Source organism: Triplophysa rosa, linkage group LG5 (assembly GCF_024868665.1).
Source record: "Triplophysa rosa linkage group LG5, Trosa_1v2, whole genome shotgun sequence".
Classification (NCBI taxonomy): Eukaryota; Metazoa; Chordata; class Actinopteri; order Cypriniformes; family Nemacheilidae; genus Triplophysa; species Triplophysa rosa.
In genome coordinates, this window is record NC_079894.1 from 15,644,581 (window position 1) to 15,668,660 (window position 24,080).

General features: G+C 37.8%; 2 protein-coding genes and 6 non-coding genes across 8 annotated transcripts; 1 reads left to right on the top strand and 7 right to left on the bottom strand.

Annotated features, from left to right (window-relative positions):
- Positions 1-3,246: 3,246 nt before the first annotated feature.
- Positions 3,247-9,891, top strand: b3gnt5b (UDP-GlcNAc:betaGal beta-1,3-N-acetylglucosaminyltransferase 5b). The gene is made up of 2 exons (XM_057332898.1): positions 3,247-4,429; positions 8,303-9,891. Exon 2 carries the CDS (start codon positions 8,532-8,534, stop codon positions 9,666-9,668), a length of 1,137 nt encoding a protein of 378 aa, XP_057188881.1. The 5' UTR covers positions 3,247-4,429; positions 8,303-8,531; the 3' UTR covers positions 9,669-9,891.
- A 702-nt stretch (positions 9,892-10,593) lies between these two features.
- eif4a2 (eukaryotic translation initiation factor 4A, isoform 2) lies at positions 10,594-23,310 on the bottom strand. The gene is made up of 11 exons (XM_057333816.1): positions 23,236-23,310; positions 22,420-22,477; positions 18,987-19,119; positions 17,513-17,652; positions 16,890-17,058; positions 16,578-16,687; positions 12,853-12,996; positions 12,408-12,545; positions 12,039-12,128; positions 11,882-11,961; positions 10,594-11,800 (listed from the first exon to the last, which is right to left on the bottom strand). The coding sequence occupies exons 1-11, from the start codon at positions 23,262-23,264 to the stop codon at positions 11,656-11,658; spliced, it is 1,236 nt and encodes a 411-aa protein (XP_057189799.1). The 5' UTR covers positions 23,265-23,310; the 3' UTR covers positions 10,594-11,655.
- Positions 12,204-12,273, bottom strand: LOC130555142 (small nucleolar RNA SNORD2). The gene has a single exon (XR_008963067.1). It is a non-coding gene; the product is annotated as a small nucleolar RNA SNORD2 (small nucleolar RNA).
- LOC130555183 (small nucleolar RNA SNORA81) lies at positions 12,618-12,803 on the bottom strand. The gene has a single exon (XR_008963096.1). It is a non-coding gene; the product is annotated as a small nucleolar RNA SNORA81 (small nucleolar RNA).
- LOC130555137 (small nucleolar RNA SNORA81) lies at positions 16,396-16,544 on the bottom strand. The gene has a single exon (XR_008963062.1). It is a non-coding gene; the product is annotated as a small nucleolar RNA SNORA81 (small nucleolar RNA).
- Positions 16,754-16,817, bottom strand: LOC130555143 (small nucleolar RNA SNORD2). The gene has a single exon (XR_008963068.1). It is a non-coding gene; the product is annotated as a small nucleolar RNA SNORD2 (small nucleolar RNA).
- Positions 17,154-17,221, bottom strand: LOC130555141 (small nucleolar RNA SNORD2). Its single transcript, XR_008963066.1, has one exon. It is a non-coding gene; the product is annotated as a small nucleolar RNA SNORD2 (small nucleolar RNA).
- LOC130555136 (small nucleolar RNA SNORA81) lies at positions 21,994-22,179 on the bottom strand. The gene has a single exon (XR_008963061.1). It is a non-coding gene; the product is annotated as a small nucleolar RNA SNORA81 (small nucleolar RNA).
- Positions 23,311-24,080: the final 770 nt, after the last annotated feature.

Genomic DNA, 24,080 nt, shown 5'->3' on the forward strand with positions numbered 1-24,080 from the left:
AGCTCGCGTTTTCCGCGCGGTTTTAGACGCGAAATGTGAATCGAGCCTAAACTGTCTCTTCCATTTTCCATTATGTTGTTAGTGGTGCATCATTCAGAGAAGAGTTTATTTCCTCCCTTAACAGTGAAGTTACTTATTTAAAAAAAAAAGTAAAAAACATGTATTTTATTGCTGAGTTTAGTAGTTCAGAGAGCCTGTACTTAACACCAAGCATTGCGTCAGAGTTTATCTGAATAAATACAAACGGTAATGTAAGGTTTTTAATAGATAATTTAGCTTTTACAGCTACAGTCATGTGACAAAAATAACTGAAGTTCTCTAAGAAACAGCGTAAAATAAGCATTGAGCATGCATATAGCATGAAAATTTACGCGAACTTCTGTTTAAGTGGAATGTCACGTAATTTAGCATATTTTTAATTAATTAATCAATCAATCAATCAAAAATAATGAACTAATTACCGTCAGTATTGCGGAAAGAAGTTTCTACTTTTGAAGTGCTTCACAACCCGCCAAAATAAAAGTCCGGTCACGATAATAAATTTGTAATCTCAATCTCAACTCTGTAAATTGTACTTTAACCAAAAATACCAACGCAATTTAATTGTTTTTTTTCTTCATTTGATTATATTTGAAAAGAATGTTTACATGGTTAATTTTGGGAATTCATTAGATTCATCAATTCATTAGATGTGTTGTTTGATTGAAATGTAACTAACCTGTTAAAAACGGATCCAGAAAAATTAAACTGAATTTCATCTAGGGCCCTAACGGGGTGAGGTGCCCGTCTGTCGTTCCACTCTGATCCTACAGAGGACAGTGTTTGATCAATATGCCGTGTAATATAGGTTATTTAACCCAAATAAAGATTGTTCAGCATTAGACAATAACTTATTTAGAACGTAACATTAGGTAGTAGGCTCAATTATATGTCATAGCACATACAATAACCATTATATACTCTTTCTTTTAACTTGAGTCAACAAGTTTTTGCTAAATCCTATGGTCTCTGTTCTCTCAGCGTGATTTTAGAATTTTCGGTAACGCTTTAGATTACGACCCGCAAAGAACTGTATGCGTAAGTAAACTGAAAGCTTACCGGTGTAAGTCAAGGTAATTATAGTGCCTATACGTGTAGGTATAAGGGAACAATATTTAAAGCTCAGGTAATAAAGGGGTAGCAACTATATATACAATCCGCAAAGAACTGCTTAAGTAAACCTAAGTTTACGATGCAAGTTTTGGTAATTATAGTGTATTTACGAGTGGTAGGCCTATAAGGGAACAATATTTAAAGCTCATGTAGGGGTAGCAACCATACAACCCACAAAGAACTGCATAAGTAAACCTAAATGTACGTGTACGTCTAGGTAATTATAGTGCCTATACGTGTATGTATAAGGTAACAATATTTTAAGTATTGTATTGTATTGTATTGTATAACTTTATTGTCCACCTAAGTTCCGGTAATAAAGGGGTATCTACCAGATATAAGTGGGGACTGTTAGCCTTTTGTTCCACGAAGTTACAGGGTAAGAACAATAAATATACACACAATCTCATATCCTTGACTCTGAAACCTTTATTTAAAAACAACTTATTTCAAAATACATTTGCAATATTTTTTTGGTTACTTCCTCCTCTTATTTCAAAACAGATAACAGCACTTGCTATAGGAGATGTTTAGTCTACGAGTTTTTTCTTTCTTCCCCCCACATAACCACAAGCAAGGATTTTAGTAAAAATACTCTAGAATGCTACAAGTTCATGGTTCCTAAACGTTGAAGGATCAAACAGCACACAGCCATAACGTCAGCAATCCATACAAACATGATGGATTAATTAATGTTCGAAGCGAAACGTTAAAAAACCAGTACTTTTTAATGCATATCGCCTCCGACCAACTGTCACCAGCGCATGCATAAGAGGCAATTCGCCCGGGCATGCTGTCAATCAACTTCTGGGCCACATCCACACTGATGGCATAATCAATGCTTGGAGTTTGCCAGAATTTGTAGGTTTTTGTTTTGCTTGAGGATTGACCAGTTCTCAATGGGATTAAAGTCTGGGGAGTTTCCTGGCCATGAACCCAAAATGTTGATGTTTTGGTCCCCGAGCCACTTAGTTATTACTTTGTCTTATGGCAAGGTGCTCCATCATGCTGGAAAAGGCATTGTTCATCACCAAACTGTTCTTGGATGGTTGGGAGAAGTTTCTCTCTGAGGATGTTTTTGTGCCATTCTTTGTTTATGGCTGTGTTCTTAGGCAAAATTGTGAGTGAGCCCACTCCCTTGGCTGAGAAGCAACCCCACACATGAATGGTCTCAGGATGCTTTACTGTTGGCATGACACAGAACTGATTGTAGCGCTCACCTTTTCTTCTCCGGGCAATCTTTTTTCCGGATACCCCAAACAATCGGAAAGGGGATTCATCAGAGAAAATGACTTTACCCCAGTCCTCAGCAGTCCAATCCCTGTACCTTTTGCAGAATATCAGTCTGTCCTTGATGTTTTTCCTAGAGAGAAGTGGCTTCTTTGCTGCCCTTCTTGACACCAGGCCATCCTCAAAAAGTCTTCGCCTCACTGTGCGTGCAGATGCACTCACACCTGCCTGCTGCCATTCCTGAGCAAGCTCTGCACTGGTGGTTCCCCGATCTAGCAGCTGAATCAACTGTAGAAGACGATCCTGGCGATCCTTACTGGACTTGCTTGGGCGCCCTGAAGCCTTCTTCACAACAATTGAACCTCTCTCCTTGAAGTTTCTGATGATCCGATAAATGGTTGATGTAGGTGCAATCTTACAATAGCCTTGCCTGTGAATCCCTTTTTGTGCAAAGCAATGATGACTGCACGTGTTTCCTTGCAGGTAACCATGGTTAACAGAGGAAGAACAATGATTTCCAGCACCACCCTCCCTTTAAAGCTTCCAGTCTGTTATTCTAATTCAATCGGCATTACAGAGTGACCTCCAGCCTTGTCCTCATCAACACTCTCACCTGTGTTAACCAGAGAATCACTGACATGATGTTGAAATGCGTTGAAATGGAATGTACATGTTTTTTTTTGGACTAAGTTCATTTTCATGGCAAAGAGGTACTTCACAATAAAATTCAATTAATCTGATCAGTCTTCATAACATTCTTTTTTTTATTTTTTTTTCTTTTATATATATGTAGTTTTCTTTTTTTTTTTTAATTTTTTTTTTTTTCTTTTTTTTTTTTTTTTTTTTTGTTTTTATTATGAATGAATGAGGCATTTATATATCGCTTTATTGTGTATTACTGTGCTTCACAATCACATGAGGGGGTCTCTCATCAAACCAGTGTGCATTCTCCACCTGGATGATTACACAGTATAGTTTAATTACATCCAAAGTAACTGTAATTAAATTACAGACAAAATAAGAGTAACCCCTTACTTTACTTAAAGTAATTAAAATTACAGTAACTAATTACTTAGTAACTAGTTACACCCAACACTGTCGGCAGGATGTGACTTTTTGATATTCTTTATTATCAGAAATGGATTACTGTTTATTATGTTCATAAGTTTTTTTTACTTTAATCTTGTTACTTCATAGAGTCAAAGAGATGTAATATGCATGGGTTAGCACAGAATTATTATTGCACAGATTTTGTTTGCAGGGATAGTAAAATACAGTGTAAAATCAGCCAGATTGTATTGCCCTATACGATGGTTGAGCAGGGAACTAAGTACCAGGGAATCATTCAGAAATTAAATAAAACATTTTCTCCTTTTAAAAAGTCAATAAATATTTAAATAAAATCTGGCACGTATTGTCTCATAGTGCTAAACTACTGAAAGAAGTTAAAGATTTGCTGTTTACGGTCTTGATGTCTTGGGTTTTGTGAGTGGGAAGCTCAGTGCTGTGACCTTTTCTCTCCTGATGTCTCCTAACATTTGCATTAACTTTGCATAACATTTGCATTTAAGTACTTCAGATGTGAGGGGAGGTTTTTTTAGGTGTTCTTCAATACAAACATTGTGACAACTGCAAACAATTTAAAAGGCCGGTTTTCTACCAACCGTTTGCTGAGACCAACAACCCTACACATTAAATAATATTTAAGTAGGACTGTGCAAAATTGTTTTTATATTTGCAGAATTATTCACTATTTTTGTTCCAAAGAACCTTATATTTTGCCAAGATACCTGTCACATGATGGACTACTAGTAGTACGTACAAAAACCATTGTTGACAGTTGGACAGACTGGGTCCATGCAAAACAGGGAAGGGTTTCAAAATGAGATGCATTAGAAATCCCTAGCAAAGCTTGCAAAACCATTTGCTTTGCATAAAAGACATCAAGACACTACTGACACATGAAAGACGTCTTTGTGTCACACGTTACACATTTTGGTTGGAATTGTTTTTAAAGAAGTGCAATATGTTCTCACTTCCTCTGCAGGTACGTTGCTTTTCCTTTACTTGATCTGTTTTCCAGGCCTGCGTACAGTGAGCTACGAAATGTGTGCAGATTTGAATAGTCTTATAGAAGGTCTGAATAGAAGGTGTCTCTCAATGTTTGTCTGTGCCAGGCCGTCATTGCAAAAAGTGTTCTTTATTGCTGTGGAATCTTTATAAACCTACACTGAAAAAAGAATACTGTCAAATTTACAGCAACTTGCTGGCAGCAATTGGCAAGTAAATTGCTATAAAACATTCCACAGTAAGTTTAATCACAGTAACTATTAAATACTGTAATAATTTATTTCATTAAATCACAGTTCTGTAATTGCAATTAGAGTATTAGAATGCTGTGTTCTTTATCGCAGCAATTATTACACTAGTGTAACACGCATTACTGCATTAATTTTTGTGTACTGTGAAATAAAGACAACACTTTTACCACAAAAATGACATTTATTGACTTACAACATTTGTGACCCTGGACAACAAAACCAGTCTTATGGGTCAATTTTTCGATATTGAGATTTTTACATAATCTGAAAGCTGAATAAATAAGCTTTCTATAGATATATGAGTTGTTAAAATAGGTCAATATCTGGCTGAGATACAACCGTTTAAAACTCTGGAATCTGAGAGCGCAAAAAAATAAAAATATTGAGAAAATTGCCTTTGATGTTGTTAATCAGGGGCACTGTGGCAGATCATCCACTCACAAAAATAAAGTTTTTATATATTTAAGGTAAGAAATTTACAAAATATCTTCATGGAACATGATCTTTACTTAATATCCTAATGATTTTTGGCATAAAAGAAAAATCGATAATTTTGACCCACACAATGTATTTTTGTCTTTTGCTAAAAATGTTTATGTAAAGGCATAAAAATAGATTGTAAACATTATTTATTTTGTGAATATATTTTTTTATTTTGTAAAATTAAAATTAGAAATGTATAAAACACAATCATTTTAAAATGATATAATATACATTACATGTTTATAATAAAAAAACTACATTGTTAGATCTATACAATATATCATTGAAAAAAACATTATTTGTAACTGACTCTGGTCCTGTATATTTTTCCTGAACTGGAGTCATCCTCCTGGACTGAAGTCTTCTTCCTTGCAGTAAAAGAAAAAAGACATAGACTCATTATATTCAGTGATATTCATTCTGCAGAAGCTGCATCTGGCTTATTACACAGACTACCGGTATTTAACTGTATTTACACCACAGCTCAATAATGTTATAAGATTAATGTAATTTTAAATGCTTGTGTACATGAAAAGATAAAAAAGACAAAAACAAAGTTTAAGGCTGATGCTGTCTTTAAACTGAGTTAGAGGAGCATATCACATGTAATAAATATAAGAAAGAGGCACTCTTTACAGTGGACTGAAATATTAAAAACATTATCTTAATATTACTGTTGATATTTTAATCATGATTATTGTCAAATAATAGAATATGTTAAAATTGTTTAGCATGCCATTCTTACAGTTCGTTCTTATTGACTATAAAGACAAATAGTTCATGGGTGATATTGCTGTTTTTGCCTTAATACATCTTCTTTTAGTAGCATAGCATAATAGCATTTTTTTTTCAAATTGGTAACAAACAAAACTTAAAAACTCATAACTGAAAAAGTAAATGACTGCAGTTCCATTATAATAAATGAATCTGACTTGCATCGTATCTGCAACCTGTTGTTTTTGTAAGCAAGCCGTGACTCATCTAAACTTCTGATTGGCCATTACGTTCATGCGCCGAGACTGACAGGTTAACTGTGTCCCAATTCAGGGGCTGCAACCTTTAAGGTCGCGGACTTAAAAACGAGGACTTGGTTTTCAAAGCACGCAGCCTCAAAAGTTTAAGAAGCGAACTGAAATGGGACGGTCTAGCCTCGCGGAAAGATTTCCTAATTGCGTGATTTGCGTCACCTGCTGCTCCTGTTGCGTGGTGCCAGCAGGTAGGGATGGGCGATATGGCCCTAAAACTCTATCACGATAATTCCTGGTATTTGTTGCGATAACGATAAAAAAAATATATCCATAACGCCATCCACCGCTGTTTTTTTTTGCGTCAAGTGATAGTAGCTGCATGTAGTCTAGACCCTCAGAAAAACTAATATTATCAACAAGTAAAATTTACCCCAAATCAAACAGCTCCTAAATGAAATAAAACGAAAGGGAATCTAAACATTAACTCGGATGCATCTACAGTGCCAACCTAAACGAGATTTAGAGCTCGTCTTTTAATGCAAACTCTTTCTCAGCTTCACGTCCGCCCTCCGCTATACCCGTTTTCGCTTCACATAATGAGCTGTGAATGGGTCTCACAAAGAAATACGTCATCAATTAGAATTTATCGTTTATATCGCGGGAAGACTAATTCCTATCGTGTGGGGAATTTCTACCGGTATATCGCAAACGATATAATATCGCCCATCCCTACCAGCAGGACACAGCAAAGACAAATGCGGAGCCAGAAAAATTATATTTAATTTTCGATTAAAACAGCCCAACAGTATATTAAATTAACCAACCTTACAAATAAAAAAAAAACACAACAATGCACCAATAATGTTAATTAACAACATCGTATATAATATTAAAACACTGAAATTTACCGTTTTTGTGAATTACATACTTTTATTTAATTAAAGTGTTGATAGATTATTAAAAAAAATCAAGCCGTTACAGGCGCGCAATGAATCTCGAGATAGCCAAAGCTGTGAAGGATACATTTGTTGTATCCTTAAAAACCTGCGGAAATAAGGTCGCATTTTGGGGCTGCTTTTGAAGCAACCTTTGATTCGGGACAGCCTTGCCAGCCTTCAGTCGCTGCTGTGACGCAATTGGTCTTAAAATGCAGCCTTCAAAGCACGCAGCCCCCAAATTGGGAGAGCCGTTGTAAGGCTCGCCGCTGTAAATAACACATGTAAAAGAAATATGCAGTGATGAGATGTAATAAGACACTTTATTCACATTTAATTTCAATCGTAACAGTTATAACACTTTTAGTTGTATTATTCAAGGGCATTTTGGGCCTTTTATGTTGAATTTTGAGGGCATTTTTTTGCACAAAGCCCAAATTCTCAGACATTGGTTGCTGCAGCTTTCCCTGCAATGGATCTTATAAAGAATATGAAATGTCTAACCATTAAAACTCTTTAAAAGTCTTACCTGTTATTGCGTTTTCTTTCAGCTCAGCACACTTCAGTTATCGGTTTCATTCACATGGCTACGCACAAACACACACATAACATACACGCGGACACAATTCCGGATTATTTTTATCCAACAGCATTACTCCTTCGCAAACTGAAGATGTTATCAATCAAATCTTGCCAGATGAGAAAATATATAATTATATGCGCGAAGCGTTTATTTTTGTAGTAAAATGCACGCGCTAGTTTACCAGCTAAGCTCCCTGGCGCGTTGTTCTGTCGCTATCTCTCCCAGCAGTCAGAGCACTCGTAAAGATACAACGCACAGACAACTTGACAAGAGGAAACTGCGCTAAATGAACAATAATGGGAACAAATCATACATGTGGAGTCTCTTCAGATTTGTACTGATAAAAATACGTTAAAAATGACTGTATATGATTCACAGGATAAATATATTTACTGTAAGTTACACAATTCCGGTTTATTTTTATCCAGCAGCCATGAATCCTTTGCCAAACTGAAGATGTTATCAATAAAATCTTGCCAGATAAGAAAATATATCATTATATATACAGTATATGGTTCTACAGTAAGGATTTGATCATTTTTCAGTAATAATGCTGTAAAAACTACAGAAATTTGTTACAGTGTATATTGTTATAACACTAAATTTGTTATGCCCCATCTTTTTGTCTAGGCTTGTCACAATCACATTGGAAGATCCTCAGTGGTCCTTGGTGATGATGAAAGTCTCAACATTCATGACCGCTGAATCTGAACAATCATCAGCGTACCACCAGTCCATCACCACTGGAACTCAAACTTGAAAGGTTTTCAAATATGCCTTGAATCCAAACATCACATCAGCCAGGAATCTCTTACTGTCCGTTCAGTCTAAACTAGAGTCAAAGACTGAAGTCATCGAGATGTTCATAAACATGCGCCGATTCAGAAAATGTCATCTACGGCTGATCGTTACGTTTTTTACTACCCTACTGATCATGGTAAACTGGGAGAATATTGACAATAAAATTCTAACCCATGTCAAGTCATACACGTACCGCTACCTACATAATAGCTTCCAGTTTATCAACACAAGCTTTAGAGTCAGTCCTGCGGAGGCTATAAGGTACAGCAATCATAAATACCTCTTAAACCATGACAAGAAATGTGGTGCAAAAGACATTCTGCTCTTGATATTCGTGAAAAGCTCCTCTCAGAACTTCGAGAGAAGACACGCCATCCGCACTACATGGGGGAACGAGGTGTACGTTGAAAACACGTTGGGGGTCACTATAAAGGTACTGTTTGCTCTTGGTGTCCATCCTGAACAAAAGAAGAGAAAAATCATTCGCCAGCAATTGATCTTAGAGAACCAAAAATACAAAGACCTCATCCAGCAGGACTTCATCGACACTTTCCACAATCTCACGCTCAAGCTCCTCTTGCAGCTCAGCTGGAAAGAAAGCTACTGTCGCCACGCCAACTTCTTCATGTCTACGGACGACGACGTCTTTATCCACATTCCAAACCTAATTCGCTACTTGCAACAGATTGCCCGCAGTGACAATAAAAACCTTTGGATAGGAAGGGTGCACCGCGGGTCTCCGCCTGTACGGGATAAAACTAGCAAGTACTACGTGTCCCAAGATATGTACTCGTGGTTGTCCTACCCAGACTACACCCCTGGGTCTGGATATGTCCTCTCTAAAGATGTGGCTACCAAGATCTATCAAGCTTCACGCACATTAAACGCTTCCCTTCACATCGACGATGTCTTCCTTGGAATTTGTGCCAAAATCATGGACATCTCTCCCAAGGATCATGTTTTCTTTTCAGGGGAGGGAAAAGCTCATTATCACTGTTGTATCTACAACCAGATGATGACTTCGCACGGCCATGTGAGTGACATCTATGAATTGTGGGGGCGCGTGACAGATCCTGAAGCTTGTCAAATGTCCTCAGGACTGTTTTCGAGGCTCTACTGCACCCTTGTGAAAGTGAGGCTTTTATGCGTGCCATTTTGGTCATACTCATACCCATGCAATGCAGCTTTTGTGTAAAACATGACCATTATTTGTGGTTTATGTATCAAGAAACGCATGCTTTCATGTTAATTGTAGCTCATGGTACACATTGTGGTAACCCTAGTGGTAACACTTCTGACCAAACTATACTGTTATGACTGTCAAACTTCTCACTTACTTATACTTTTAAGCAACCAAACATTGAATGTCATGCACCTTTTGGTTATAAAGTACAAAGGTAGGATTTTCTTTACAAATAAACTGGTTTTATGAGAATGGGATGGCATATAATTTTTCCGGTAAGTTTATATTAGAACAAATTAAAGCACAAACAGTTCACAATAAGACCTGTAAAATTTATCAATAGATAATTCAGGTTTTAAGGGATAGTACACCCATAAGTGAAAATTATGTCGTCATTTATTCACCCTCAAGTTGTTTCAAACCTGTATAAATTTGTTATCTGGAAGAATGTCAATTAGCAAACATTATATTTATTTTCCCTACTATGGCAGTAAATGGGGGATGAGATCTGTTTGGTTACTGACATTCTTCCAAATATTTTCCATTCTGCTCCACAGAACTAAGAAATTCATAAAGGAATCTGAGGTAGAGTAAATGACAGAATTAAATTTTTTTGGGTGAACCTCACTTTAAAATCGCTATGTGCAAGCTGTAATAAACAGGCCAAAGACAAAAAAAAACATAACACCTTGCTCTGAATTTGAATGTGACTATCTTAATACAATTTCATTATATGCTTATCATGAAAAGCTTTTGATTATCTTTGGTTTATGGGACACTTTAACGCCCAGTACAAATCATGCCTTCGATAGACTCGTGTGGAAAGGGGCTGGATTTACATTTCAAATTTGTGCTGATGCGTTCATACAAAAAACCTTGCTCCCATTCTGCAAAAAAAAGTTAACCTTCCTATTAAACTGAAAAATGTAGGCAAAAATTTTTAAGCAACAAGACCCTTTATTCCACTGAAAACAAGGGTTATGCTAGTCCTCACAGGCACAGCATCATTCTAACGCATCAAAATTCACAAAACAAATGGTCTTAAGCAGGGCTTTCACTGCAGTCCTGAGACCCCAGAATGTTTTTGACACATTTACGCTTCACACCAACAAGCGGACTTCACAGACCAGAGTTGAGAACATCTACAGCATCTAGTGGAGAATAGCATCCAACCTTCATAAATCCCAGCAGCAATGAAAGCGGCTAACATTAATAAACCCCAAAACTCAAACTCTTCCAAAAAAAACTTTACACTATCACCAAACATCAGTGTTTGACCCCAGAGAAATCCAGACCTACTTGAACAAATTAAATATATCAATGCTCAAAAACACAAATGTAAATCTGTGCACTTTAACCATATAGAAGGAAAGATCACCCATAAATTTCTTTAATAAGCATGACATGACTTTCACTTATTAAACTAGTTCATCAAGACATTAGACAAATTTCAGACAGAATAATCACAATCCTCTTTATTGTCAACTGGGCCAAACACTACATGAAACATTAAGTTTTCAGTTAAGACCCAACTTTTGAAGAGGACTTCACAAAAAAGTAATTTATGAACAATATACAATTAAATACATTTCACAAGACTAAAAAGTGCTTTATATTACTGAAAAGATAGGTCAAGTGAATCAAGTTAAACTGCACACATATGTTAGCATAACATAATTGGCAGACTTGATGCAGCACTTGTATCTTTTAGTCCACAAGTAAATTACTAAACGATGAAGAACATCTAACACATACATTTTGAACATACTAGGGAAAAAATACCTGATAAAGAATTCATGTAAAGTACCCATGTTTTGTAAACGCAACCACCAGTAAATACTGATATGGTTGGAGTCTACAACCGTCCACAGTCACGTTACGTATTGAATTCGCAAGTCGGATCCAAAGCCAGCATTTAGGAGTGTAGTTTTTTCTTCCAATAATATAAGCGCAAATGGAGTTCATTCAACAGCCATCCCTGCATCAATATCTCAAAAGTTTAAATCAGGTCAGCAACATTCATGGGCATCTCTTCGACAGTCGTGTTGTAAAAGGTCTCAATGTCTCGAAGAATTCTTTTATCTTCTTCAGTAACAAAATTGATGGCCACACCTTTTCTGCCAAAACGACCTCCACGGCCAATCCTGCAAGAGAAGAATCATAGAAAAACAATACTTAACTCAATGCATGAGAAAAAATGTACAACCCCTTGTAATTTTACTCACCTATGAATATAATTCTCTCGATTTGTTGGTAGATCATAGTTGATGACAAGAGAAACTTGTTGCACATCAATTCCACGAGCCTGAGAAATAGTTTCAGGTCAATAATGCACTACAATGAATTATGGGGTAATACGATGGGGGAATTTTTAAAACTCACCAGCAAATCTGTAGTTATGAGGACTCTGCTAGAGCCAGACCTAAATTCTCTCATGATTATGTCTCGCTCCTTCTGGTCCATGTCTCCATGCTGAAAAGCAAGAAAAATTGCTTTAAATGTATAAAAGCCAGCATATTACAATATTTGCACATTCATGATGGTCAAGTATGATCAGTCATGTTTAAATCTCTCCATGAGAGGTCAGTCCCGAAAGATGGATACCATCATTTCATACTTGATCTACCATTACACATAGCCCATATCAGGACCATAAACCGTATGTTTAACTTGGATTACTACCTCCAAACTTAATGGCAGAAAGTTCCGCATTTCATTTGACTAACATTCACACATCTGGATTGTGCTTACCAGAGCAGACACAGTAAAATCTCTCGCATGCATCTTCTCAGTCAACCAGTCAACCTTTCTTCTTGTGTTCAAGAAAATAACTGCCTGGGTGATCGTAAGGGTCTCGTAAAGGTCACAAAGTGTGTCCAACTTCCACTCCTACACAACCCAAAAAAGTTCATTAGCATTAGTTAGCTAGTAAATAGCATACAAAAAATATATATTTGGTTCATGTGTGGCACAGCATCTTGAGACCTAGAACACTGGACATTAAGAAAGAGGTCCGTGCTAGGCTCATTTCCGACCATGTGCTTTTGATCTTCCTTCTTTGTGAAGAACCAATACTAGCATGAACACCAGCTCTAGGCCCGAAGGTCTTGAGCTGATGATTTTAGCATGGTGCTTTTGAAAGAAGGGAATGACATTAGATTTTTGTATATACATGGGAAGTTAACAAGCATCTCACCTCTCGCTCTACATTGATGTAAAACTGCTTGATGCCCTCTAGAGTCAGTTCCTCCTTTTTCACCAAAATGCGAACAGGTTCACGCATGAACTTGGTGGTCACCTCCAACACATCAGCAGGCATGGTGGCCGAAAGCAGCACAACCTGGTTAAATAAGCAAGTACAATATAACCCTCAAAAACAAGAATACATTATAAAACACATTACATTCATGCAATTGGCAGACAGTGACTTATATGGCATTGAAAGGGCACATTTCAGCAGTATGCGCATTCTCTGGGGATCAAACAGCTACAGGAACACTTACATAAAAAAGCAGGCCATATAAAGTTGGGTCCAAAAAGTCTGGGACAACTACTTAAAACAGTTATTTGCAATGAAGTTGCATTAATGGAAAATAGTTTTATGTAAAAGCATTTTTTACAAGTACTCGCTCATGTTCGACCTGCAAATTTGGAATATCTTCGTTGTTGTTTCAATTCAATTCAATTTTATTTATATAGCGCTTTTCACAATGTGCATTGTTCCAAAGCAGCTTTACAGGAGCAAATAAGAAAAATACAGAAAAGTAAAACACAGCACAGTGCATGGTGTTTATAGAACAAGCAAGATCATTCTAATAAATAATATCTAATAAATAAATAAATGCAGTCTCCCGATGAGCAAGCCAACACTGCCCTGCTGTGGTGAGGAACCCAAACTCCAATGATGAATAAATGGAGAAAAAAAAAAACCTCGGGAGAAACCAGGCTCAGCCGGGAGGGCCAGATCTCCTCTGACGTGTCATAGCTGCACTCAGTGACCCCGACCAAAGACACCGAGCAACGTCAACGAAGAACCCATGAGCCACGACCCAGGAAGCCCCACCCGCCGAAACCGCGCAGGTCCACAATCAATCCGCGATCAACAACAGACAACAGAGGAACAACCAGGGAAAAATAGTAATGGCATAATTAACTTTATTCCTCTGTTGTCCGACATTGACCACAAAACAAGACCAACCAGACCAGATCCACACAGTCCCAACAAATGAAACGCCCCGAACCACAACCAGCAAGCCCCCCCACTCCCCACAAACACCCACCCAGCAACCTCCAATCAAAGTCACTGAGTGCAGCTATAACTTCAAACTGCTGTCATGTGATGCAAGTTTAGCATTAAATACCAAGTATTGTAAATTTAGAATTAATGTGACAAGTAGTCCGTCTTTGCTCTCGGTTGGGGATGGAATTGTCTGAGCTGGGCCGGTCAGATTGTCACTTTTCTCTTGGGTGGTGATGGAATTGCCTTGGATGGAGCTGGGATAGACTAGTAGAATGCCACACCAGTGCAGCCTGTGTGATAGTCAACTGCGCGCCAGTGCACGGGTCACTCACGTGTCACTAAGGTTGGATACCTGACTGGGTACTTTTAAGGGCACCGACCAAATTAGTACCGGCACCGAATTCCAGGTACCGTATTGGTACCGGCAAAAGTGAACGGTATCCAACCCTACGTGTCAGTGATGTTTCCCACTGCCGTGCACAATCCAGGTCGTCATCGACAAGTTTACACACACACGCACGCGCACACACAGACGCAGTGAGCGCATTATTATGAGTCACTGTTTGCTGTAACGGATTTCTTGAGCTCGAGGACAAACGATTTGATATATGAGACGTTTAAAACGAAACTAACTGAGGAAGTGTTCAGGAAACGTCAGTTATCTGTGTATTACTTGAGACCGCGCTGGATCATAAATCCGTTCACAGAAAGAACGAACGACAGGTGAATGCTCTTGTTAAGTTTTATTTTACTGTAAACAATTATATACTTTTTGACAAGCACATTTTTTTTGTTCAAATCAATTCAGATTACAGTCTCTATATTTAGCACCAATCAATAACAAAGCTTCTCTGTAGACTCTGCCTCTTTAAATAAGCAGAACCAAATCTCCTGTCACCAAGTAACTTTTGTCAGTAATAGTTATTTTCATGAAAATTTTGATTTGCATTGCAGTAGTGTTGTCTTTGGTACTTCGGGTCCAAGTCGGTACCTAAAAATAAAAAAGTTGGCGGTACCTAATTTTCATAAGACCCGGTAGCACCGACGTACCGGGTACTGATGCTCTGTCTGACAGGTTGTCAGTCGGAAACTTTTTATAGACGCATTAAGACGTGATGAGCGGATAAGCGAGGCTCCGTCCACAAGAGATGCGCGCAAAAATACTTCAGATTAAAGTCATATCACGAAGAAAACGAACGGAGTTTTGTGGTAAAAGGAGGAAACATCCGGATTTATTTGAACAAGTTCAAGCGGTAAGTTCCAAATTCTGTTGCGTTTGCATTATGAAGGTTGTATCATGTGTTAAGTTAAAGGTTACATTAAAATAAACGTCCCTGTTTGCGTGTTAATTTGTTAGCGCCAATGCTAATCCAGTCAAGTGTCCTTATTAACCATTTAATGTTTTTATAACATGATGGGGTTTAAAGTACGTATTTTAAATAGGCCTATCCGAAATCTATGTGATAGAAAACAACATATGTTTGACTAGAAATGTGTATGTCTTGGATAGATAACTATAACGTTTAAAAAAGATAAATTTAAAAGAAAAATCTATCTGTTGCAATTATTATTACCTTAATGCAAGTAAATCTTGTATAAATGCAGTAAAAAAAAAACTGAGGTTTGTTTTAATATTGTATATGCATGTTTGTTCAGTCAGTTGACTTACTGTAGTTTATTCTATTTGTCTTATACAGCAGCAGACTGAGAATGAAGTTCATCAGCATCAGCACACAACAGTTTCAGCAACAATTAACTTGGCATTGCTTTTTATACATTTATATTAACAATGAGCTTTATTAATAAAATTGTGTTTCAATTAGCATGCATTGGTGTTTTGCTTTGGTACCGAAATTGGTATCAAGAACCGTGGAATTTTACTGGTATTGAAGTGAAGTGAGTGAAGTGACCTATTTGTCAAGTATGGTGACCCATACCCGAAATGTGACCTCTGCATTTAACCCATCCAGAGAGTAGTGAACACACGCACAGTAAGTCGCGAACACACGTACACCCGGAGCAGTGGGCAGCTATCACTGCAGCGCCCAGGGAGCAAATAGGGGTAAGGTGCCTTGCTCAAGGGCACCTCAGTCGTTACCCGCCAGCCCTGAGGATCGAACCGGCAACCTTCTGGTCACGAGTCCGACTCTTAGGCCACAACTGCTCCCAGTTGTGGTACCGAATACTGAAATTTTGGTACCGTGACAACACTACATTGCAGGCTGATTTTAATTTTTTTGCTTGCGCTCCTAAAATTTTCAGTCAGGGGCTACAGTGCTCCTAGTCAAAAAAAGTTAGTCTGGAGCCCTGAAAAGATACACACTTCTTAGCATTAGGGTATGACCCAATGTAAATGCAACCAAACGGACTTTGTACAAAGGGAGTCAAGGTCACAAATTTGCTTAAATTTGATTAGTGACCTACAAATCATACAGTATGTTCTGTAAAAAGAAACTTTTTGAACTTCTGAACATCATTTATTTAAGAAAGCATTGCGTCAAGTGTTGCTCTGGACATTGAAACACAGGTCATGGGACATTAAGAAAGAGGTCTGACCCAGTTTCATTTCTGGTGCAGGGCTAGTGCTCTTCTGCATTGTACTCTGCTAGCAATACAGCAATTTTAGCACAGTACTTTTGAGTGGATGAACACGCAAGTGTAACAACAGGGCCTTGACTTACTTGGATGTTTGTGCTTAATTTCTGGAAAATCTCATAAATTTGATCCTTGAACCCACGACTCAGCATTTCATCTGCTTCATCAAGGACAAACATCTTGATCCATTTGGGAGCTGCAGGTAAAAAAAATCTCCAATTAATTCATCAGGCTAACCCCCTGCAACCAAGTTGGTGGAGATGTATGATCAGTAAAGTAATTCTCTCCACTGCAGGTCAGTCCCGAAAGATAACATCACGTCATTCTTAATCCCGACAGGCAACCCCTTACACAAGCCTGTATGTTTAAGTTCAAATTATTTGCATTTTTTTACTTACATATGTACCTCCTGTTCAGCATGTCAAACACACGGCCTGGCGTGCCAACAACAATGTGTGGCGCTTCAGCCTGCAGTTTTTGCATTTCGTTCCGCACGTTAGTACCTCCAATGCAGGCATGGCAAGAAGCACCCATGTAGTCACCCAAGGCCAGGATGACCTTCTGAATCTACAGAGGCAATGGATGAAGGTGCATAGTTTATTTATACAGTCAAATAAAATAAACATGGCTTCATGGTACTTGGGAGAACAATTAGTGGACAAGTGTGATCAGTTGAAAAGGTTGTCTCCATGACAGGTCAGTCCCGAAAGATGATACCATCATTTCACACTTGTCCACAGATCTGCGTGGTTACAATTATTCTATGCACATCATGTTTCTTGGTGCGACTCCCAATTAGAGACATGCTCCTGGCAATTACAGAATGAATGATACATGACTAGCTACATAAATGCTTCCCGCTGAAAATGTTAACAAATTTGCAAAGATTAAACACCCACAATTAGTGATTGATGTGGCAGGAAGAACAGCAAAATGAATACCTTGTATTGAGCTACTGCCAGAATATGCTGCCTTGGTCTGAGACACATTTAAGTTTATCATGACCTCAGGACCAGCATACCTGCTGAGCAAGCTCTCTGGTTGGTGCCAGGACCAAAGCCTGAGTCTCTTTCTGCTCAATCTCCAGCTGCTGCAGGATGGAAATGGCAAATGTGGCTGTTTTACCAGTCCCTGACTGGGCCTGAGCAATAACATCATAACCTATGAAGTAATAAAAACAAGATTTAAAACAGGCAAATCTATTGATATGTTATGGCTTTCAAAGAAACTTGCAGATCAAACAATATTACACAGCATTCACACAGGTGTCAGAACTTGACAGGGGGTGTTTTTTGAAGCATGGCAGACGCAATCGTCACACTGACAACAGCCAATCAAATTGTTCTCCGGTCTTGCATGAACGCAATTTGCTAGCGCCTACTAGTGGTGAAACGGATCACAGATGATCCGTGCGGATCGTGCTCTATGGTTCGGAACGCATGTGACCCACAGATTATCAGTAAATTTATTCATCAGTTAGTTTTATCAAACACACGCTCTCTCTCCAGTATCTGGACGAGTACAATATTAAAGCGCATTCTCGCGTACATCTTAACTTAAACTGCTGCATAAAGCATGTGATCTGCAGATTAACTAAATTTATTCATTAGAGTAAAAGATAGTATTAGAGCGCATGCGCTCTCACTCTCTCTCTAGTTTTAGCGCAAACTCAACTCAACTTTATTTATATAGCGCTTTTACAATTTTCATTGTTACAAAGCAGCTGTACATGAGACACATTGACTACAAGCAAAACAAAGTTGTACCTGCAAAAACAAGAAAAGGTTGAAAACACAGAAGACAGACACACCCACACACAAAACACTCCACACACACACAACACGCACACACACCAACACACACAGACACTTTTCTTAACGCAAACGCGCTCTCTCTCCAGTCTCTGCGCTTTAATATTGTACTCGTCCATTCTCACGTATATCTTAACAGAACATTGCTGCTTATGCAGCAGTTTAAATTGAGTCAAAGCGCAAATGACAATTCATTCATTTTTGCATGCATGCGTACTGAATGACAGATTATTTAATATTATAATGTATATTCTAGGCTGTTAAATTAATTTGTCGATATCTCCAGGGTATTTTCACCTTCATTTTAAGAAAAATTCTTTAACCCCATATAAGCGCCACCATTTTTGAGCATTTAATTGAATGCAAAAGCAAGTTATTATAGTTGTTATTATTATAATTATATATAGTAAACTATGATAGCATTTACATTAGCCGATCCGAAAAATGATCCAATCCGTGACCCAAAATCCAAAAAATAATTTGAACCATGAGTTTTGTGATCCGTTGCACCACTAGCTCCTGCACTAGGTTATTTGCATAAGGCGATCTGATTGGCTGACGCCTGCTCTGGTACTTGAAGTTAAGAAATGTTCAACTTTTGCCACGAGCAACGCCAGTGCCACACATTCAAAGTAAATGAGGAGCATTAACGCTGACGTCCCATGTGAATGTTACTGTTCGTACCTTTTATGCAAGGAATTATAGCTCTCTGTTGGATTGCTGAAGGTTTCTCAAAACCATAGGCATAGATTCCACGAAGGAGAGTTTCCTTCAAGTTCATATCATCAAAATTGTCTGTAATCTCATTCCAGTTGCTCTGTAAAACAGCAGCATAAAATAAATGAGAAACATTTTCATGCATCGGTCTTATGAGATGCAGTGGCAGGGTATATACAGATATCATGGCGTTAAATGTAATTAGGGCTGCAGCTATCGATTCTTTTACTAATCGAGTATTCTACAGATTTTTCCATCGATTAATCGGGTATTCGGATAATAAGTACTTTTTCTTTATTAAAAAGCAATACTAAATATACAAGAGAAAATAAGACAGTTCTCTTAAAATGAGTAAAACAACTAATTTGTTTCCTTTTTAGAACAATTAGTTTTTATTGCTGAAATAGCATACATTAATATCTGTGAAAACTAAACCCATTTAGTACATTCCATTGCCATTTTAAATTCAAAATGCAATATAATACAAATATATAAATAAGAAACATGAATAAAAATGGAAATAATAATTTCAAACAATAGCCTATGACTTTTATTTTGGCAGGTTGTCAGAAGACGCTTATTTTTTTAGTGTGTCTGTTTCTTCAGTCAAACAATAACATGTTTGTGAAATAAACTCTCAGCGCAACTCTGGAGGTGAAGTTCATGTCCTCATTCAGCGCAGACGCAGACAAATTCATGAGCATCACGCGTGTAGCACGTTAAACTGTGTAGTTCATTCACGCAGACCAGACAGATGAAATGTGTTTTAACAGGATTCGCTGTCCACTAGTCTGCATCTAGTTTGATGGACTCAATGCAGCCGGAAAACAAGTTTCACTCGTAAATTAGACTAAAATATCAGTTCACCATTTCAATAAGCTATTTATAGGGCTGTGACGGTGGCAGTTTTTTTTACCACCGCGGTGGTAATAGACAAATCGACCGCGGTGGTGCGGTGGTTGAGAAATATATATTATTTATATAAATAATATTTATATTATATTTGCGTGTAGCAACCACATGACGAGTGGAAGAGAAATATAGATCTTATTTAAATACTTGAAATTGTTAAATAATTGAAATATGATATCTGAAATAAATGAGGATGAAACATCCGTCAATGTTTAACGTGCAAATCCATCAGTGAAACGGCACACTACAGCACATAAAACATTTAAATAAACATCAGTAAATAATGAAAACTTAAATATTATAAGAAAGCTAAATACTAAATAAAAAAGCTCTTGTTGCAGTAACTTCAGTCAGTGGCGTATTAACCCTTACAGTCCTTAACAATTCCATTTGAAACAAACTGTTTAAACCTACATTGGCTTTCCTATTCAGATTGCCATAAAAACTTTACTTTTTCCGACTCGTTGATGTGAAACTTACTTGTTGACATTGTCCAGATTAAAATGTGTACAGCTGCACTAAATGCGCGTTCAGAAGATGTGCACAGGAGCGCAAATGAATAGATGTCTCTCCGCAACCGCGGCAAAACCTGCGCGCGCTCCGACACTAAGCAAGCGGGTCATAGCCAGTTTTGATTTTACGTATCTGTTCATTTCACAACAAGATCCATTGCAAAACCCGGCCCGCGCTCGAACGCACCAACGGAAACGTATGTCAATAATTTCTGTTAATTTAAAATCTTTTAAATAAAACCATCCACAACTGAAAGGCTACTAGCAATCGTTATCGCAACTCTCATATTTATTACACCTATATTTGTCAGAGTGACGTGCACTACCGCCGGTGGCAGTTCACCACCGTCATGGCACTTTACCATCGCGGTGGTGCGGTTGTTACTGCAACCGTCACAGCCCTATAAACTATCAGTTATTAGCATGAGAAACGCGTGTGAGCAGACTAAAATGCGTGTGTCTCACGGTGAATGCGTGAGACTTGAGAGCCCTGTAACATGAATAGAGTTTAGTGGGCTGTGCGTCAGTAATAACGGTCCGTGGGGAAACGCAGCGCTCCGTGTGTACTGTAGTTAAATGGATTAAACGAGGCTTCGAGGCAACAAAAATTGCCTCGATGATTTTTTGTATTCGAATAACTCGAGGAATCGTTTCAGCCCTAAATGTAATACTTGTTAAGACCTTTTTAAGATTCTTTCCATACATTTTAAGACCTCATCACCACTTTGAGTTTTAACCGGTTACATTGGCAACACTTTAAAGGGCTAGTTCACCCAAAAATGAATTTCTGTCATAATTTACTAACCCCCAGGTTGTTTCAAACCTGTATAAATGTATTTGTTCTGTTAAACACAAAGGAAGATATTTGGAAGAATGTTATTTTCAGTTCTGGAACATCATTAACTACCATAGTAGGAAAAATATTGTATCTTTTGTTCTGTTGAACTCCGCTGAGGCACCTCTGACTACCATTACATTTTTCCTACTGTGGTAGTTAATGATGTTCCAGAACTGAAAATAACATTCTTACAAATATCTTCCTTTGTGTTAATCAGAACAAAGTCATTTGTACAGGTATGCAATTACATGAGGGCGAGTAAATGACAGAATGTTCATTTTTGGGTGAACTATCACTTACATTTACTATATACTGATTGTAAGATAGCACAACTAAACAGTCTTAGTTTGTGATAACTCCTTATTAATGCAACATAATTCAGAAGGGTGGGAACGAAGCACAAGAGAATTCACTGAGTGACTAACCCAATGCAAGGTTTATTGGAAAGAGAATCGAGGCTACGCTAATCACCTTCCGACACACAGAGCAGTAGGCTATGCCTCAGTTATTCCCAGAGACGGCCCTCAGCCATGGTTCCAACTCTTTATCCTCCAACCATTTGCACGAACACGTGCATTTCCCCATTAGTCAACAATGTTGTTTAACAACCGGGTGTAAATGGACATCCCACTATTCGCCTACAGTACACAATGATTAAATTCAGGCAAACTTTAGCATATGACCTCTTTGGACAAATATGAAATGATGATTCACGTGTGGCACAGCATCTTGAGAATTAGTACACTGGACATTAAGAAAGAGGTCCTTTCTAGGCTCATTTCCGAACATGTGCTTTTGGTCTTCCTTCTTTGTGATTAACCAGTACTAGCATGAACACTAGCTCTAGACCCAAAGGTCTTGAGCTGATGACTTTAGAACGATGCTTTTGAAAGAAGGGAATGACATGAGATTTTCATATACCCTCTTATTGTCAAAAGGTGAATGGTAAAATACCTAACAACTATTCTTTATTTTTGCATAAAGCTAAAAACAATTTCCTTTGCTCAAAAGTGAAAACAATCAATCTCACCGTCTCCCTACTAAAACTGCATTAAGATTTAAATTAAGTGGGGCTTTAAACATTTTACCACTAGTAACCACAACACCCCCATTGGAGTCCACATCTCAATTTACAAACCTCGATGACACCATCAGGCTCCATTCCTTCGGGCCCTCCATGGTCTCGATCTCGTGAACTAAAAAATAAAAGAAAACAAGAGATGGTATGTATTATGAACATTTCTCACTCCGTTTGAGACTATTGCATAACTTGAACCTCCACGAGACCCCTGTGCCTGAAAGCGCTAGTTCGAACAAATGCCACGTGGAGTGGATAACATTAATGCGGACTACGACAAATATATAAATTTACTAAATAATTTGCTGTAACATTCTCTGCAAACGGTTTATTCCTTGGTTAAAAAAGTAGTTTCTAAGCTATGCCCGAATCTGGATAGAATTGCAGGCATTTGTATCTTTCTTTCACACGCGAGTTAACACAAATTAAAACACTATCATAAAATAATACGTCAAAAGCAGACACGCTTCTGACTTCAAACAGCGCATGAAAAGGGTTTTTAAGGCGAAAGAAATGAAGCCCATATGAATGTGAGGCCTCGAGTATGGAGGCCACGCGTTAGCTTTCAGGGTGGGCGTTAAGCTAAGTCCATCGAATCAGTCTACAAGTTAAATTATACAGACTCTTTGAAAGACAAGTGTATGTAATGAAAACATTTGTTAAAGATATGAGTAACTTTAAGTTAAGCATTAAACGTGTAAGAAGACACATACTATAAAGCAAGTAAGCCAGCTGCGCGGCCTGGATAATATCACATGTGCTATGTTAAAAATCCCGAAAACCGGCGTTGTAATTAGCTAGACACATTTCTGGTTCAACTATACTAACATTAACAGACACTAAATGAAGTTTGTTTATATAATGAAACCGTTTTACCTGTTGTAATCAGCAGAGCCGCTAGACATGGTCCGTTCAATGCTTCAGCATTCACTTGGAAAGGAAGAACATGTGTATCTCAGGCGATTTTATCTAACCGGGACTCGTTTTCACTTTTAGAGTGAAACTGCAAAAACATACAAAACAGCTACACGTGGTTTATTTTCTATCGTAGACGACAATATCTATAATTCAAGTGAAGTACTTTACAATTTTAGGAGTGTTTATTTTTGTTATGTCAAAGTTATTTAGACCCAAATGCCGAGGCGTGGAACTATATGCAGAAGCGCAAGGATATTGCAGCACTGATAGGGTGTAGTGGAGTAGCTACGGGGTCTCCACGTTTCTGGCGTTGAAATGGGACTCACTAATAAACTGAGGTGTACTTTTCTTTTTTATCACGTTACCCCGAAACTGCAAATCTAATGTACTTGTTAAAGGTTTGTGTTTAGTTTTTATAATACATATTAGTGATGGCGAAGTGAAGCTTTCTGAACCACTGAAGCTTTCAACAAAATTGTATCGGAAAAAGGTTCATTACTCGAAGCTTTTTGAATCAGAGCTCGACTATGACCTCTGCAGGTGAAAGTGCTGTGTCGCAAAATGTTTCACAATGGACCGACGCATTAATTTTAGAATCAATAATGATTTAATAAATGAATGAACGAATGCATGGGTAGACTAGTAAATCAATAAATCAGTATATTAAGTACATGACAACAATCTGTTTCACATACTTGGTAACTCAAAACAATAAACATAACATTTTGTATTGTGGATGTGGACACTTTTCCTGTTTGTAAACAAGTCAAATTCATGAACAGAGGAAGTAAATAAATGCAGGT

Bases quoted from the DNA above. Each gene is read 5' to 3' on its own strand.
- eif4a2 (XM_057333816.1), bottom strand. From the start codon at position 23,264: ATGTCTAGCGGCTCTGCTGATTACAACAG. The intron at 17,059-17,512 runs GTATGCTGGTCC...TTGCCTCTGTAG, and splicing joins CCAGAGAGCTTGCTCAGCAG to ATTCAGAAGGTCATCCTGGC. The intron at 11,962-12,038 runs GTGAGTTTTAAA...ACTATTTCTCAG, and splicing joins TCATAACTACAGATTTGCTG to GCTCGTGGAATTGATGTGCA.
- b3gnt5b (XM_057332898.1), top strand. From the start codon at position 8,532: ATGTTCATAAACATGCGCCGATTCAGAAAATGTCATCTACGGCTGATC.